This window comes from Emydura macquarii, unplaced genomic scaffold (assembly GCF_026122565.2).
Source record: "Emydura macquarii macquarii isolate MOO-44397 ecotype Brisbane River unplaced genomic scaffold, CSIRO-AGI_Emac_v2 contig_3295, whole genome shotgun sequence".
Taxonomy (NCBI): domain Eukaryota; kingdom Metazoa; phylum Chordata; order Testudines; family Chelidae; genus Emydura; species Emydura macquarii.
The window spans coordinates 566,185-580,255 of NW_027133432.1; the positions used below are offsets into that span (position 1 = coordinate 566,185).

Sequence of the window (14,071 nt, forward strand, 5' to 3'; positions counted from 1 at the left end):
GTTCTCTCATCCTCTCCCCAGGGGGGGCCTGACAGGATAGCCTCATCTTAGGAGGAGAGTGTACTCTTTTCTCTTCGTTCTTACCAAGGCACAGAAGAGAGTCATCTCCTACACACAGACCCCACCCTTATGTAGTACAATGAGAATAAGGTAGGGATTCTAAAGAGGACTCCATCTGCAGGAAACAACCTGGGGTTCACAACCTTGGGCCCTTCTGATATCTCCCATTGTGTCTCCCACACCGCTACCCATCTACTTATCAGCCTTAGTTCTATTGGACAGCCTAGAGCATGCAGCCATATTCATGTAAGCTTGCAAGCTTTTATAGTGAAAGCCCCCCTAGTTAACACCAGGTAAAACACATACCTCCCCCCCCCACCAGCCATAAACACACACAACCCCTATAAACACACATAATGATAACACTAAATGACATAATAAATTACTCTTACCTGAGTAAGAAGCTTAAGCCTACCCTGGCGCAGCTACCACCACACACCCTATGTGGCCATGCCTCTTCTCATCCCTCATGGACTGAGGGTAATGGAAACGAGCTCTGGAGGGTTGGCCAGGGCTGCTTCTCTCTGGCCTGGCACCTAGCCAGTGCGGGGTTGGGGGGGCAGCTGTTCCTCCGCTTCAGCTGGAGCAGAGTTCAGGGCTGCTTCTCTGCTCTAACTGGCACAGAGCTTGGGGGGCTGCGCCTGGCCGACATGCAGCTCCGTGGGTTGGTCCTCTGCTCTAGAGGGCCTGGAGCTCGAAGCTGCTGTGTCTGGAGCGGAGCTTGGGTGACTAAATGACCTCAATATTACTGCAATCTCATGGACCCCCTATAATCTTTGGTGCCCCCCACCAAGGGGGTTCCACCTTACAGGTTGGGAACCATTGCTCTAGACGGATTTGCATTTCTCGATCTTCAGGATACCTATTTTCACAAATTCATACATCCAGCTCACAGAAAATACCTCAGAACCCTAGAAGGAACAGCTTACTACCAGTATAGGGTCCTGGCATTTGGTCTGGTCGCAGTCCTGCAACAAGTCCTGTCCCTGTTAAACTAGTGGAAAGACCTTCCTCTGGTGTACAATGGAATACCATTCTCTGCTCTTCTGCTTAACAAGACTTTGGTGACAGGTGGCTCCATTCAGATAGTGAGGAGGAGAGGGGGGATCATGTAGATCACCTTCAAACTCCTGTGACCCCCTCAGGAAGCTCTTCTACACACAAACATCTTGGAAATCAGACATCCACTTGGTATGCAACATTTTTCTGCCTTTTCTCCAGGGATCCGCAATCCAAGCACTGACGGACAGCACCATAGCTATGCATTATGTCAATAGATAGAGAGGACACAAGTAGAGAGGGAACAAGGAGGCCATTTGGCTATGGAGTTGGTGTTCATCACCAGATCATGCCACTGGCTCTGCATTTTCCAGGTATTCATAATTTAATATCAGATCTCTTTAGCCAATAGTTCTTAGAACCATGAGTGATCAATCAAGGACCCAGTGTTGCAGAGTATTTTTTCACAAATGAGGATACCCATCAATAGACCTATTTATTACAGACCAGAAAAATGCCCAGTGTTCTGCTCCAGAGGGAGCTGCATGTTGTGTTGCCTGTCATACATTGGACACCGAAACCATGTATGCCTTCCCCCAGCCCTCATGATAATGAGGGTACCGAAGAAACTGAAGCAAGATGCTGGATAGGTAATCATGATTGCCCCCAAATAGGCCAGGCAATTCTGGTATTCCAGTCTGATGAAACTCTCAATGCAGCCCAGACCACTATGCTCTGCCTGACACAGTATCACATATCCTATATCTGGATTCATCATTGTTACTGCGGATAGCCTGGGTGATGGCTGGCTGACATCCAGTGAAGGAAGCTGTTTGGCTGAAGTTTAGAACATTCTACACAAAAGATGTAAAGCCTTGACTAAACTCACTTATAAAGCTAAGTGAAAGAGGTTTTCTCTTTGATTATTTCAGCATAAGCTGTCTCCCTTGACAACACCCATTTCAGCAATATTGGACTGTTTACTAGCCCTGAAACAATCTGGGCTTTGTTAGTTCCATAAGGGTTCATGTAGCAGCAAAATCTTCACATCACCATCCTATCCAGGGGTACGCTATATTTTCACACCTTAAAATGTATAGAATCCTTAAGGGCCTTATTCATGTTTTGCCCCAGTACAGGAGCCTTCTCAAGATCGGTATATAGTATTAACAGGATATACGGTCCTTCCTTTTGAGCCTGTAACCACCTATTGTTTAAGCTACTTGTGAATGAAAACTGACTTTTTAGTAGCCACTACATCAGCTCAAAGGGAGATTCAAGCCTTTATGGCAGTTCCTTCTGTACAGTGTTTCATAAAGCTTGGGTTACTCTCTGGACTTATTTCAAGTTTCTGCCCATAGTTTTGAGTTCCCTATGAAGCAATTTATTCAACTCCCAGTTTTTTTCCTGAAGCGCCTCTCAACTCCAGGGGAAATTAAACTTCATATGCTTATTGTAATCAGGGTTTTCTGCTGATTCATTGGTTTTAGCATGGTCGCAGTACTATTTACTGGATATTATTTTTTATTTTGTTATCTGTATTGCAGTAGTATTTGCAGCCTCAAATAGTAATTGGGGCGTAATCTACCTTATAATTGTTCTAAATTCTTCGGGGCAATAGTCATGTCTCTTGAATGTTCTTTGAATAGTATCCTTCAAAAGTGGCCATATTAAGACTATATACTACTATATTAAGATATTATGTAACTATAGTTATTTAAAGGGACATTCTCTGTTTTTTAAAACATTGCTGAGAATACTGTTATTAAATAAACTGCATTGTTTGCAACCCATATATTGGAGCATTGATAATCTGAAAATAAAACTGACTTGCAAGATTTTTATTGTCCAAGCTGAGAGAAATACATAATGTAAACAAACAGTGAAAAGAAAATTAGATTGCTAAAACTAAATTAAAATGCTGAGGTAAGGCAAAGAAATTTGTTTACAGTAAGACTTCATATTGGGGATGTTCACCATTTTTTTAAGTAAATGTTTAAAATCAAGAACTTGCAAACATTACTAATCTTTGTTACTGTCTAATATCATCATTACTCTCACTCACCCACCCTTCTGTTTGTCGCATCTTCTTTTAAACTAGATAGTATATTCCTGCCCTTTTAGAATTTTAACGTTTTCTACAAGGCTCTTTATAATAGTCTTCAGAGTATCCCTCGGCATTGCCGCGGTACATATATCAAATTATTAGTTATTTCTCTTTTAAAATAGTCTCCACAAGGCAGCGGGAAAATATGGATAAAAAGTTAAAATTTATTTAGAGAAAAAAAACTATTACTGGGCTAATTTACAAGGGTACAATAGACACAACAGTTGAAACAGGTTAAGGAAAAATATATTCAGAGCCATTTGAAAGAAAGGAATAAAAAACTTAATCAAGCTAGAACAGTGCTAATCTAATAAATTATTATCTTGGTCTAATGGTTTTAATTTGTAGATCCACACCTGCAGTTTGACCTGCCTTAGTCTTCTGCCCAGGAGAGACCATTTTGATGAACTGTCCAGCCCTTCAGTGCCCTCACCAGAGGAATCTTTGCTTCTGTTCTCAGCAAAGGATACTCCCAGACTCTAATTCATTTCTTATTCTACCAAAAATACTTTATAGAAATCTGCATTTTAAGTTTTCTGTACAACAATATGTAGCCATCATAAAGTTCCATGAAACCCATCCATTCAACTTCAAGTTCAGTGTGAGAAAGTTAATTTCTTTATTTATGGTGTGGTGTGTGTATTCTTCTGTCACATATTATTTCTATTTTTTCTAAAGAATAATGTAAAATTTGATGTAAAACAGTCTGTAGGTGGTCCAGAAATGTCCATCATATTTTATAATATTTTTGCATATTTGTCTTCTTTTGGGAGCATAGCATCCTCCACAGTCACTGTTTATATTAAGAGTAATGTCCATGTTTTAATTTGGTATAATTTCATCAACATCATAATCCTGAATCCTACTAGGTGTAATAATAATAATATAACAAAAACGAGAGTTCTGTAGCACTTTAAAGACTGACAAATTTAATTTCAGTAGGCATAAGCTTTCGGGGGTTGCACCCCACTTCCTCAGATGCAGTTGATAGAAATAATATAACAAATACAGGCAACGTATATGCATATTTGCTATATTATTTCTACCAACTGCATCTGAGGAAGTGGGGTGCAACCCCCAAAAGCTTATGCCTACTGAAATTAAATTAGTCTTTAAAGGGCTACAGAACTCTCGTTGTTTTTGCTGTATACAGACAAACATGGCTACCCTTCTGGAATAATAATATAATTGAGTTCTGTGCATATTTTTTGTAAGATATGTGAATATGTAGCCTATGTCTACATGAAAATCAGTTATTAAATATGAAAACTGTTTAAAAAATGTTTATACAGCATGATATTGTTATATGCCTTCTTCCAACTTCTCTTGTCTTCCAGGATTATCTAATTTACAAATTAATCCTAGAAACACATATATGTATGCACATCTTTACCCAGATGAATAAATTCATGTATGTATACAAATATTTATAAGATCCAGAGCCAGCATCAACCACTACGTACTCCTCTACTTCTATAGAAATAAATATCTCTCATTTAAAGAGAGACAGCTACTTTCATCTCTTTTTCTCATATAAAGAATATTTATTCAATATTTTGAATAAATATGGCATTGTAAGTAACTTTAGGCATTATCAAATATTTAATTTGCCTGAGGAGTTCAGATTAATGTATTTGATAGCTCTCATGTTGGTGTAACCCAAAATTCTTCAAGTGATGGTCCTTATGTGGACTCCAAAAGTGGGTGCGCATGCGTTGGAGCCGTAAGGTTTTTGTAGATGTGCCCGTTGACTGCATATGCATCATGTGTCCCCCTGTTTGTAGCTGAAGCTATAATAGGCAGTGTGGGTCAATGCCTCTCCAGTTTCCTCTTACTGCCACATGGCTGGAGTCAGGACCCCTGTTACTCCACGCTTCTAGCTCTGCTAAGAGAGTGTTGTAAATAGTTGTCTTTTATCTTGTTTTTCCTTGCAGTTCATAGGGTTAGTAAAGTTTTCTCCCTGTTTGGGGGACAGCTTCCCTCCCCCTCCCCCCATCCAGGCACTCTGCCCTCATAAGGATGGCTTCAAGAATTGTGCATCCTGTCTGTGCTCATTTTTGGTGAGCGATGAGTACCAACACTGCTTGTATCGCCTTGGTGAGGCACGCACCGCTACCCCTTGGAGAGTGCAATGCATTTCTGGCCTGAATGTGGGAAGTCTGAGAACTTGGCCTTGGAAGTTCCTCATGGAAGACGCCATGCACCTGCACATGCATTCAGATCCGGAACTGGTGGTGCAACACCCTTTGCCAGCAATCAGTGTTCTTTTGAGTGCTTACCAAGCACTGGATCTGCTGATACTGTGACTGTGAGAGAAACCCCACCATAGGGGGAAGAAGCATGGCCACAAGAGCAGATCCCCAAGTAGGACTGCTCGCAAATGCAGCATTCCCTCCCCGAGACACACCAGGTCAGCAAGAAGATGCATGTTAACCTGGCCACACCACTGGCTAAGGCTCCTAGAATAGAGGGTAAGGAAAAAGAGAAAAGTGATGCAGTGGTACTGTCAGCTGCGCCAGGATCTGTGCCGGTGCCCTCCCCCACATATTTACTGCCCATCCCATTGGCTCCAGTGACACCGCCTGGACCCTTGGGGTCAGCCCACATGATGTTCTGCTCCTCTGGTTGCCTAGACACTGCTCTCTACTGAGAAGCTGATGCTCCCCTACCCGACATCATCACTTCTCTGCTTCTCCACTCATGGTCTTCCCTTCTTCAGCTGGCGAACCACTAATGATATCACCGGGGCGAGACATGCCCTTGCCACACTGCGCTCTGGTACCATGGGTGCCAGTGTTCAAGGAACCATCAGCAGAGTCTGAGGACCTTTTGGAGCCGGAGCCTTTCTTCTCTCCTGCCCGGTCTCAAAGTTCGGACTCATGCCACAGGTTGCTGTATCTCCTGACTTACAACTGCACTGGGGAGGTGTGGTACCGCTACCTCCAAGGCCCGCTGATGGGAAAAGACTCTTACTTTTGGCCTTACTGACCACTCTGGGATCCATAGTAGGGTCGCAGAGCACCGTTAGTGATCTCCTATTGATCGTCTCCCGCTCCTCTGGTGCCCTCTGCTCATGAGGAAGATGAACCAGAGGTTGAACCACTACTGCCGGTCCCAACTGTGGGTGCTTATCGTTGCCTCACTCGCCTCATCTGATGACCAATGTCAGTACCAGGAACCGCTCCAACGAGTAGCAACAGAACTTGAGATCCTAGTGAAGGAAGTCCAGGACATGCACCATTAGTTCCTGGACATCTTTCAACCACAGGGACCCTCTTGCACAGCCTTCCTATCAACAAGGCTATTTTACAGTCAGCACAAGTGGTTTAGCATACACCTGCTTCCTGTGCTCCCATTCTCAAAAGGGCTGAGTGGAGATACTTTCTCCTTATGAAAGGTGCAGACTTCATCTTCACCCATCCACCTCCCAACTCTCTGGTGATCCACATAGCAATGGAGTGGGCCCACCAGCAACCCCAACAATCCATTCCCCTGGACAGAGTGGTGAAAAAGATGGACTCTTCAGCTGGGCTCCAATTTTGCATCGCAAAGTATCAGGCCCTGCTGGTTGAAATATGATTTTCTTAATTACTCAAAGTTCACTAATTTTAAAGATCTGCCGCCAGCAGACAAGCAGCAGCAGTTCCAAACACTGTTGGATGAGAGGAAGCTCGTGGCCAAAGCTGCTGTGGATGCAACTGACACTGCCTCTCAGACCTTGACAACCAGGGTTGTGCTCTGCAGAGACTCATGGCTGCAGTTGTTCGGTGCTGCAGTTGTTCGGTTTCCCCAGCGAGGCTCAAAGCACCCTTGAGAACCTCCTCTTCGATATGCAAAAACTATTCAGTGAAAAAACGGCTGAATCCCTCTATTCCCTAACAGACTCACAAACCTTCCTGTGCATTTATACCCCAACCCCAAAGCACAGGCAAAAAGTCTTCCACCCCTGACCACATGCCCCCTACCCACCATATTATCAACAGCAGCAGGAACCACATCATCAACAGTTGGTCACAATACCCACCCTCTGTTACAGGCACCTCCTCGACCCAGCATCAGTCAAAACAGTAGTTTTGACATGCCAATTGATATCCGTGAACCACTCCCGATCTCTACTGTGGTGCCCCAGATCATCTTTGGATGCTGTCTTTCACCATTCTCCCACAATTGGGGCACGATCAACACAGACAGTTGGGTACTGGAGAACATCCATCATGGGTACTCCATAGAATTCTTCTCACTTCCCGCTCATCGCCCTCCATGGACTACCATGGGGACCCTTCCTATCAATCCCTCCTCCAAAAAAAAAAAAAAAAAAAAGCCAAAACTCTTCTACCCAAGGGCGCTATAGTGCCTGCCCCTTTTTGCTAAAGGGGATGCAGCTTTTACTCCCCATATTTCCTCATCCTGAAGAAGGGAGGACAGTTGACTGATCCTGGACCTTCAAGTACTCAACAGATTCATCAAGAAATCCAAGTTCCGCATGGTGATGCTCACGTTGATTATCCCCTTTTCCCCAGGTTGATTACCTGGTTCACAGCTCTCAACGTGAAGGATGCCTATTTCCACATTTCCATATTCACCCCGACCACCAGAAGCTCTTTCAGTTCATGATGGGACACCACCATTATCAATTCTGAGCGCTCCCCTTCAGTATAGCAGCGGTTCCATGGGTCTTCACAAAAGTCTTCACTGTCATCACTGCATACACTTGACACCTGGGCTACTCCGTATTTCCTTGCCTAGATGACTGGCTCTTCATCGCACTTTCCCAACAAGTCTTCATTGCGGCTATCCTAGTTCGCACCCTCCTTGCCTCCCTTGGCATTTGCATCAATAGAGGAGAATTCGGTTCTCATCCCTACAGATGATCAACTTTATTGGAGCCCGATTGGACTCCATGGCAGCACACGCCTTCCTCCCAACAGATCGCTTCATTGTGCTCAATTCCTCAATTGCAAATTTACGTTGCCAACCCCACACCGCTATCTGCCACTCTCTCCCTCTTCTGGATCACATGGCAACCTGCACCTACATAACACTCCATGCCCACCTGTGATGCCTCCGGATATGGTTCCTCTCCATTTACAAACACAGAGACCATATCAACAGCAGATTCTGACTTCCCCAGATGATTCTAGCCTCTTCACCTGGTAGTCCAATCTCTCCAAGGTCATGGTCGGTACACCATTTACACCTTCTATCCAACAAGCCACCCTCATTACAGACACCTTCTTCACAGGTTCGGGGGCCCACTTGAACTACCACACAGTCCAAGGCCTCTAGAAACTATGAGAGGCCAGAATGCATGTCAACATCCTGGAGCTGAGATTAGTCCATTTCACATGCCAGGTCTTTTTCCCCCGTACAGTCCCGTCACATTAAACTGCTCTTAGACCACCTCACAGTGATTGTTTATATAAATAAGCAGGATGGAACCAAGTAATCCTCCCTTTATACAGAGTCCATCAATCTGTAGAACTGGTGCATAAAATAGCAAGTAACATTCCAGGCCACATACCTCCCAGGTGCCCAAAAACTCCCTTGCAGACATGCTCACTAGGTCTTTTTACATGATCTATGAGTGGGGAGCTACATAACACCACTCTACAATACCTCCTCAGTAATTGGGTTACCCCCAGTTGGGACCTCTTCACAATGAGTGAGATTCATAAACTGTCCCTTTATTGCTGCAGAGGGGCCAGGAATGCCAATTTACAGGGAGATGCCTTCTCTCCTGGATGGGCAATCTCCACTATGCCTTCCCTCCTCATCCCCTTCCTCCCGCTAATCCTCCACAAAATTCACAAGGATCAAGCTATGGTGATTGTGGTAGTCCTATTCTGGGCACATCAGTATTGGTTCACAGACCTCCTCTGATTCTCTGTTTGCACACCACTCCACCTCCACGCACACTTGAATCCCCTCACTCAAGATCAGGGCCCTCTCTCTGACATCAAGGGCCCTCTCCACCTCACAATTGGTTTTTGGATGGAGCTCAGGGATAGACAAGGTATGCTCCACCATGGTTCATCATATCCTTACTCCATATCAAGGAGAGCATCCACCAGGACCTACTACCTGGCAAAGTGGAAGCGCTTTGCCTCATGGTTCACTGCCACCCATTGGAGACTATCTCCATACCCATCATCCTCGATAACTTTCTTGAACTCAAAATGTTAGGCCTTGGCCTCAGTTCCATACAGGTCCACCTGGCAGCACTTAGTGCCTTTCTTCCCCTGGTGAATGATGCTTCTGTTTGTTCACACACCCTGCCACTCTGTGCTTCCTAAAAGATCTGCTCAATACCTTCCTATCAGTGCTCAAACTCACACCTTTGTGGGACCTTAATCTAGTTCTGTCCACCCTCACAAGACTTGCCACGTGCTTTCTCTCCATGAAGGTAATCTTCTTAGTCACCATTACATTGGCCAGATGGGTCTGTGAACTGCTGGCCATGATGGCTCTGCCTATGCTCTCTTCCACAAAGATAGATTTGCTGCAGCTGAACCCCAAATTCCTCCTGAAGGTGGTGTCAGAATTCCAACTAAATCAGTGCATTCACCTCCTGGTCTTCTGTCCTAAACCCCACACCTCCAATGTGGACAGAACACTGCATTCCCTCGATGTGTGCTGGTGTTTTACTTGCAACACATCCATACCATTTGAGTATTGCCAACACGCTATCGACACTGTAGATCAATTCAAAGGACAAGCCCTCTCCTCACAACAAATCTCCAAGTAGATCTCCAGGTGTATTCATTAATGTTACACTGCACTGCTCCACCTGCTGGAGTCACAGCACACTCTACGCGAGTGCTCGCAGCCACATCTCCCTGCCTTGCGGACGTACAGTGGCAAGACATCTGCTGCACAGCAATGTGGCACTCCATTCATACCTTCCCATCTCATTATGCCATTGCCTCAGCTGCAGATGCAGCTGTAGGCCACATTGTACTCGCACACCTCCACATTGATCACCACTACTCAAAACTCACATTTGGAATCCATATAGCAACCGTCACTCGAAGAAGAGGTTACTTACCTGTAACTGGAGATTCTTGGAGATGTGTGGTCCTTATTTGGATTCCAATATCTGCCCTCCATCCCCTCTGCTGCAGACTACACTACTTAGAGGTAAGAGGGATACTGGATGGCGTTGACCTGCACATCCTATTATAGCCTCAGCTGCAAACACAAGGCAGACATATGATATATATGTGGGTCAACGGGCACTGCAGTGAAAGCTTTCTGGCTCCAGCTCATGGTACACATGTGCACTCATGTTTGGAATTCAAATAGGGACCACACATCTTGAAGAACCTCCAGCTACAGGTTAGTAACCTCTTTTTGGTAGAAAGATGTAGGATAACTATTACATTCCCATTCATAAAACTATAATGCTGGTGAGTGTTTGACTAAAACTGTGAAAATGCTTGCAAAACATTATAATATATTCCATTAAACTGGTTAAGCTGCCATTGTGGAAGTCTTAAAACTGTATTTAAAATGTTTAGTTCTTAATTATATTAATATATCATACTCTTCAATTTAGAGAGGTCCTTTCAGAACTTTGCAGATCTGAGATATGATGTTTGAGATTTTCTTCCAGCACTGCATCTTTTTAACCAAAGACAATTTGTGATTTGCTTTATATATTCATATTTTACAATTATTAAACTCTTGTTTTAAGAGTTTCTACTTCAAAAATTGAATCCATTGTCTTTTTAAGATGGTCCTCCTGAAGCACCTGTTACAAATGGAAGCACCACTACCATAACAACACTGAATGATGACTTGGATATCTTTGGCCCAATGATCTCTAATCCTTTGCCAGCAGCTGCTGCACCTCCTGCTCAGGTAAACTTTAGAAAGGTGTATTTGCATGGTTTTTTTCCCTCTTTATTGAATTTTGTTTGTGAAAAGTGCTAGACTGAATGTCAGACTGAAATAGTCTCTCATTTATAGATACAGATATAGGATTAGGACAAGCTTTTCCACACTACCTTATCGTCATCTTAACCACAGCTAGAGAGACCAACAATACACAGTGAGAGAGATTAGTTTTTCTGTATACCCATTCAGTCTTTGGTCTCTAATGAAATTGCCAAAGTGGACTTTTGTGCACTAAAAACTAGACAAAGAACACCATCTGGTTACATGCAGAGCACTAAGCAGCCATGAGATGTAAACAACTTATAGTCATTCCAGAGCAGTAGTGGATTTTATCTGGTGCTAGATGTGAGAAGCAGCAAAATTCACCAATCTGCTGACTATTTACCCAATTTTGGGAGGTAAAACAACTCTTTTATTGTTACTGGTTGGGGATGTTTTGATTTTTAATATGACTTTAATAGACTCATTTGAAACATACTTTTTAGGAATTTCTTTTTTTTATAAATGCACAATTTTCTGTACAATATTTCTTTAAATGTATGGATCTTTGTCTTTGGGTGCTAATTACATTAGCTGACAGCAGGAGAAGGCTGTTATCACAGAGTGGGGATGAACTGCTGGATCCAGGAGGGAACCAAGCCTGGCCCAACTCTCTGATGTACCACTCCCTGTCTTGTAAGTTGGAGGGATCCCAGGGAGTGGGGAGGCAATGGGATGCCAAAGCCTTATGCTTAGTCAGGAGGGGAGAAGTTACAGAAAGAGCTTAGCTCAGTTTTCCTTCCCTGCCCTCCTAGGAGATGGGTGAGCTTCTGCCCCACGTGGTACCCTTCAGGGAATGGGGTCAGTGTCTGCTGCTGCCACTACTCTGGCAGCAGTATGGGCTAGACTCTTTAAAATATTCAGTCGTTTTGGCATGTTGCAAAAAATGTTCTGAGAAAACGAGAGAAGGGAAATGGTGATTTTTAGCATTTCATAGCTCAGCTAAATCTCAGAGGAATGGGACAAAGAAAAGGAGGGCACGTCTATAGCCTGGAGTGAGGGATTCCCTGCTGAATCTCAGAGGCCTGCTGCAATAAAAGAAGTGTTCATGTTTCTCAAAGAAGCGGTGGTGAGAATATTGTAAGGGAGAGTGTCAGGCAGCCTAAACATAGGGCAGCCCCATATAATATTGTTTTCTTTGACCATTGCTTGTCCAGCAGCCTGTACAGTATCTTTCTTCTCCTCTAGGAATCCCAGGCTGGTTTTGTGTTCCTTCTCAGAAGCCAGTCATAGGAAGCAGAAGGATTCAGTCCTCCATGTGTAGCAGGACTTCCTTAAAAGTCCTTGATGATTGTCTGAAAGCCATTTCTGCAAATCAGATCTTGAGTCTAATTGGCTTTTTGCTTTTTAAATTTGCAGAAAAAATTATCTCTGAGCTAGAATTAAGGTCTTGATCATCCAAGGTAATCTCTGCCCCCACAATCCATGATGCTGAAAGATGTCAGGCAGGCAGAGGTGACACAAGAGGAAGACCAGAAAGTGTTCTGCTCGTGCAGCACTCCTGCAGCCCTCTTTGAAGGGACAGTCTAACTGCTTTGCTGGATCCCCAGTAGAAGGGAGCCAGAGCCCAGACAACTGAGGGCCAGGTCCCTTTCCGGCCCTCCTAAATAGACTGATACCATTCATAGCTACTGGCTGGCATGGGCCTTGCCAAATTGGCTGAGCAGGCAACAAGAGACCCTTTGTTCCATATAGAGTAAGTCCTGATTCTGAAGGAAGATGCTGCAGAGAGTGCTCAGGAACAGGGAGAAAGGTAACACTAGCACTGCTTCCTCCTGCAGCGCTTCACAGTGGAGTAGCTCCAGCACTACCATCAGTAGCTCCTTAGACACTGCTCACCCAGACTTTATCTTCCAGTTTAGGGTAAGCAGTTTTGTCATGGGAACACTAAAGATATGCTCTCCTACGGGGATCTAGCCAGTACAAGTGGTCACAGAGATCATTAGGTGGTTCTGTCAAGAATTCTGCTAGCAATGGCCCTGAGGAGGCTCCTAGAGCTCCATTTACCCCCTCAGCAACCAATGGGGTCTCCTTACAGCCTCCCAGCCTGCAAGAAAGGGAGATATCCTCTTAAATGCGCAGTGTCCTATTTCTCCAAATCATTACAGAAGAGATTTACTATTTGATGATTAAAAAGTACATAAGAAGGAGCATTTAAGCCAGATTTAACCGATTTCCTGAATTTTAACCCTTTCAAGCATAGCAGCGCTAACAGGTCTTATAAATGCGACAAAAATTCAAAACTCTGCTTCAAATCTTTATTTGGACTTAACTTTCAGTAAGGAGAGATTGGATTTTCTGGGAGTAAGTGATTTAGTTCATTATCATTATCTTCAATTTAACAAAAACAGACACCCAAAAAAGTGCAAATCAGACAAATCCAAAAGCAAGAGCAAGAAGATAGACTCTTCACAGCATTTATCTCCCTCTAATTCTTTAGTACCAAAAAAGGGGAACTCTCCCAATCACAGTGAGGAAAGGAGTAGACAGCAACTCAAGGCAGATTGTTATTGCTCATTTATTTTAAATGAATGTGGAAAAAAGTCACTACATCTGTGGATATTCAACCAGCTCTAGTGGGAGATCAAGAGGTAATAATAACAATAATTAGAGAAATAGATACTTCACACTAAATCCAGAAAGGAACTGAAAATGCTTTTCCATCTGGCTTTCAGGGATGCCATAAAGACACATGAAGGCAGAACAAATAGATCAGAATTTTTTTTTTTAAATTCACTCATTCCCTTAGGAAAAAAAGGACTATCTTACCTTACCAAAAGCTGATGTAATTTTTACAATCTTATTAAATGACATAAGCATACCTTGGAGGGGGAATTACACTCCTAGAACCCACAGATAAAGACGGAGTCATCTTTAAAACATGACTTGGGCAACAGCCTCAGCCATTTGAGCTTCCACAGCTTCATCCTGCTTTTAAAGAACTTTACTAGCATTGAACCATCTGCTAAA

At 43.6% G+C, this 14,071-nt stretch overlaps 1 protein-coding gene across 4 annotated transcripts in view; it reads left to right on the forward strand.

The window, feature by feature from the left end:
- SMAP1 (small ArfGAP 1) overlaps positions 1-14,071 on the forward strand; it is a 292,144-nt gene that overhangs the window by 264,383 nt on the left and 13,690 nt on the right. For all 4 annotated transcript variants that reach the window (XM_067532658.1, XM_067532659.1, XM_067532657.1 and 1 more), the window contains one exon: positions 10,899-11,026. In XM_067532658.1, the coding sequence (XP_067388759.1) occupies positions 10,899-11,026 (128 nt within the window). The remainder of the gene's footprint in view (positions 1-10,898; positions 11,027-14,071) is intronic.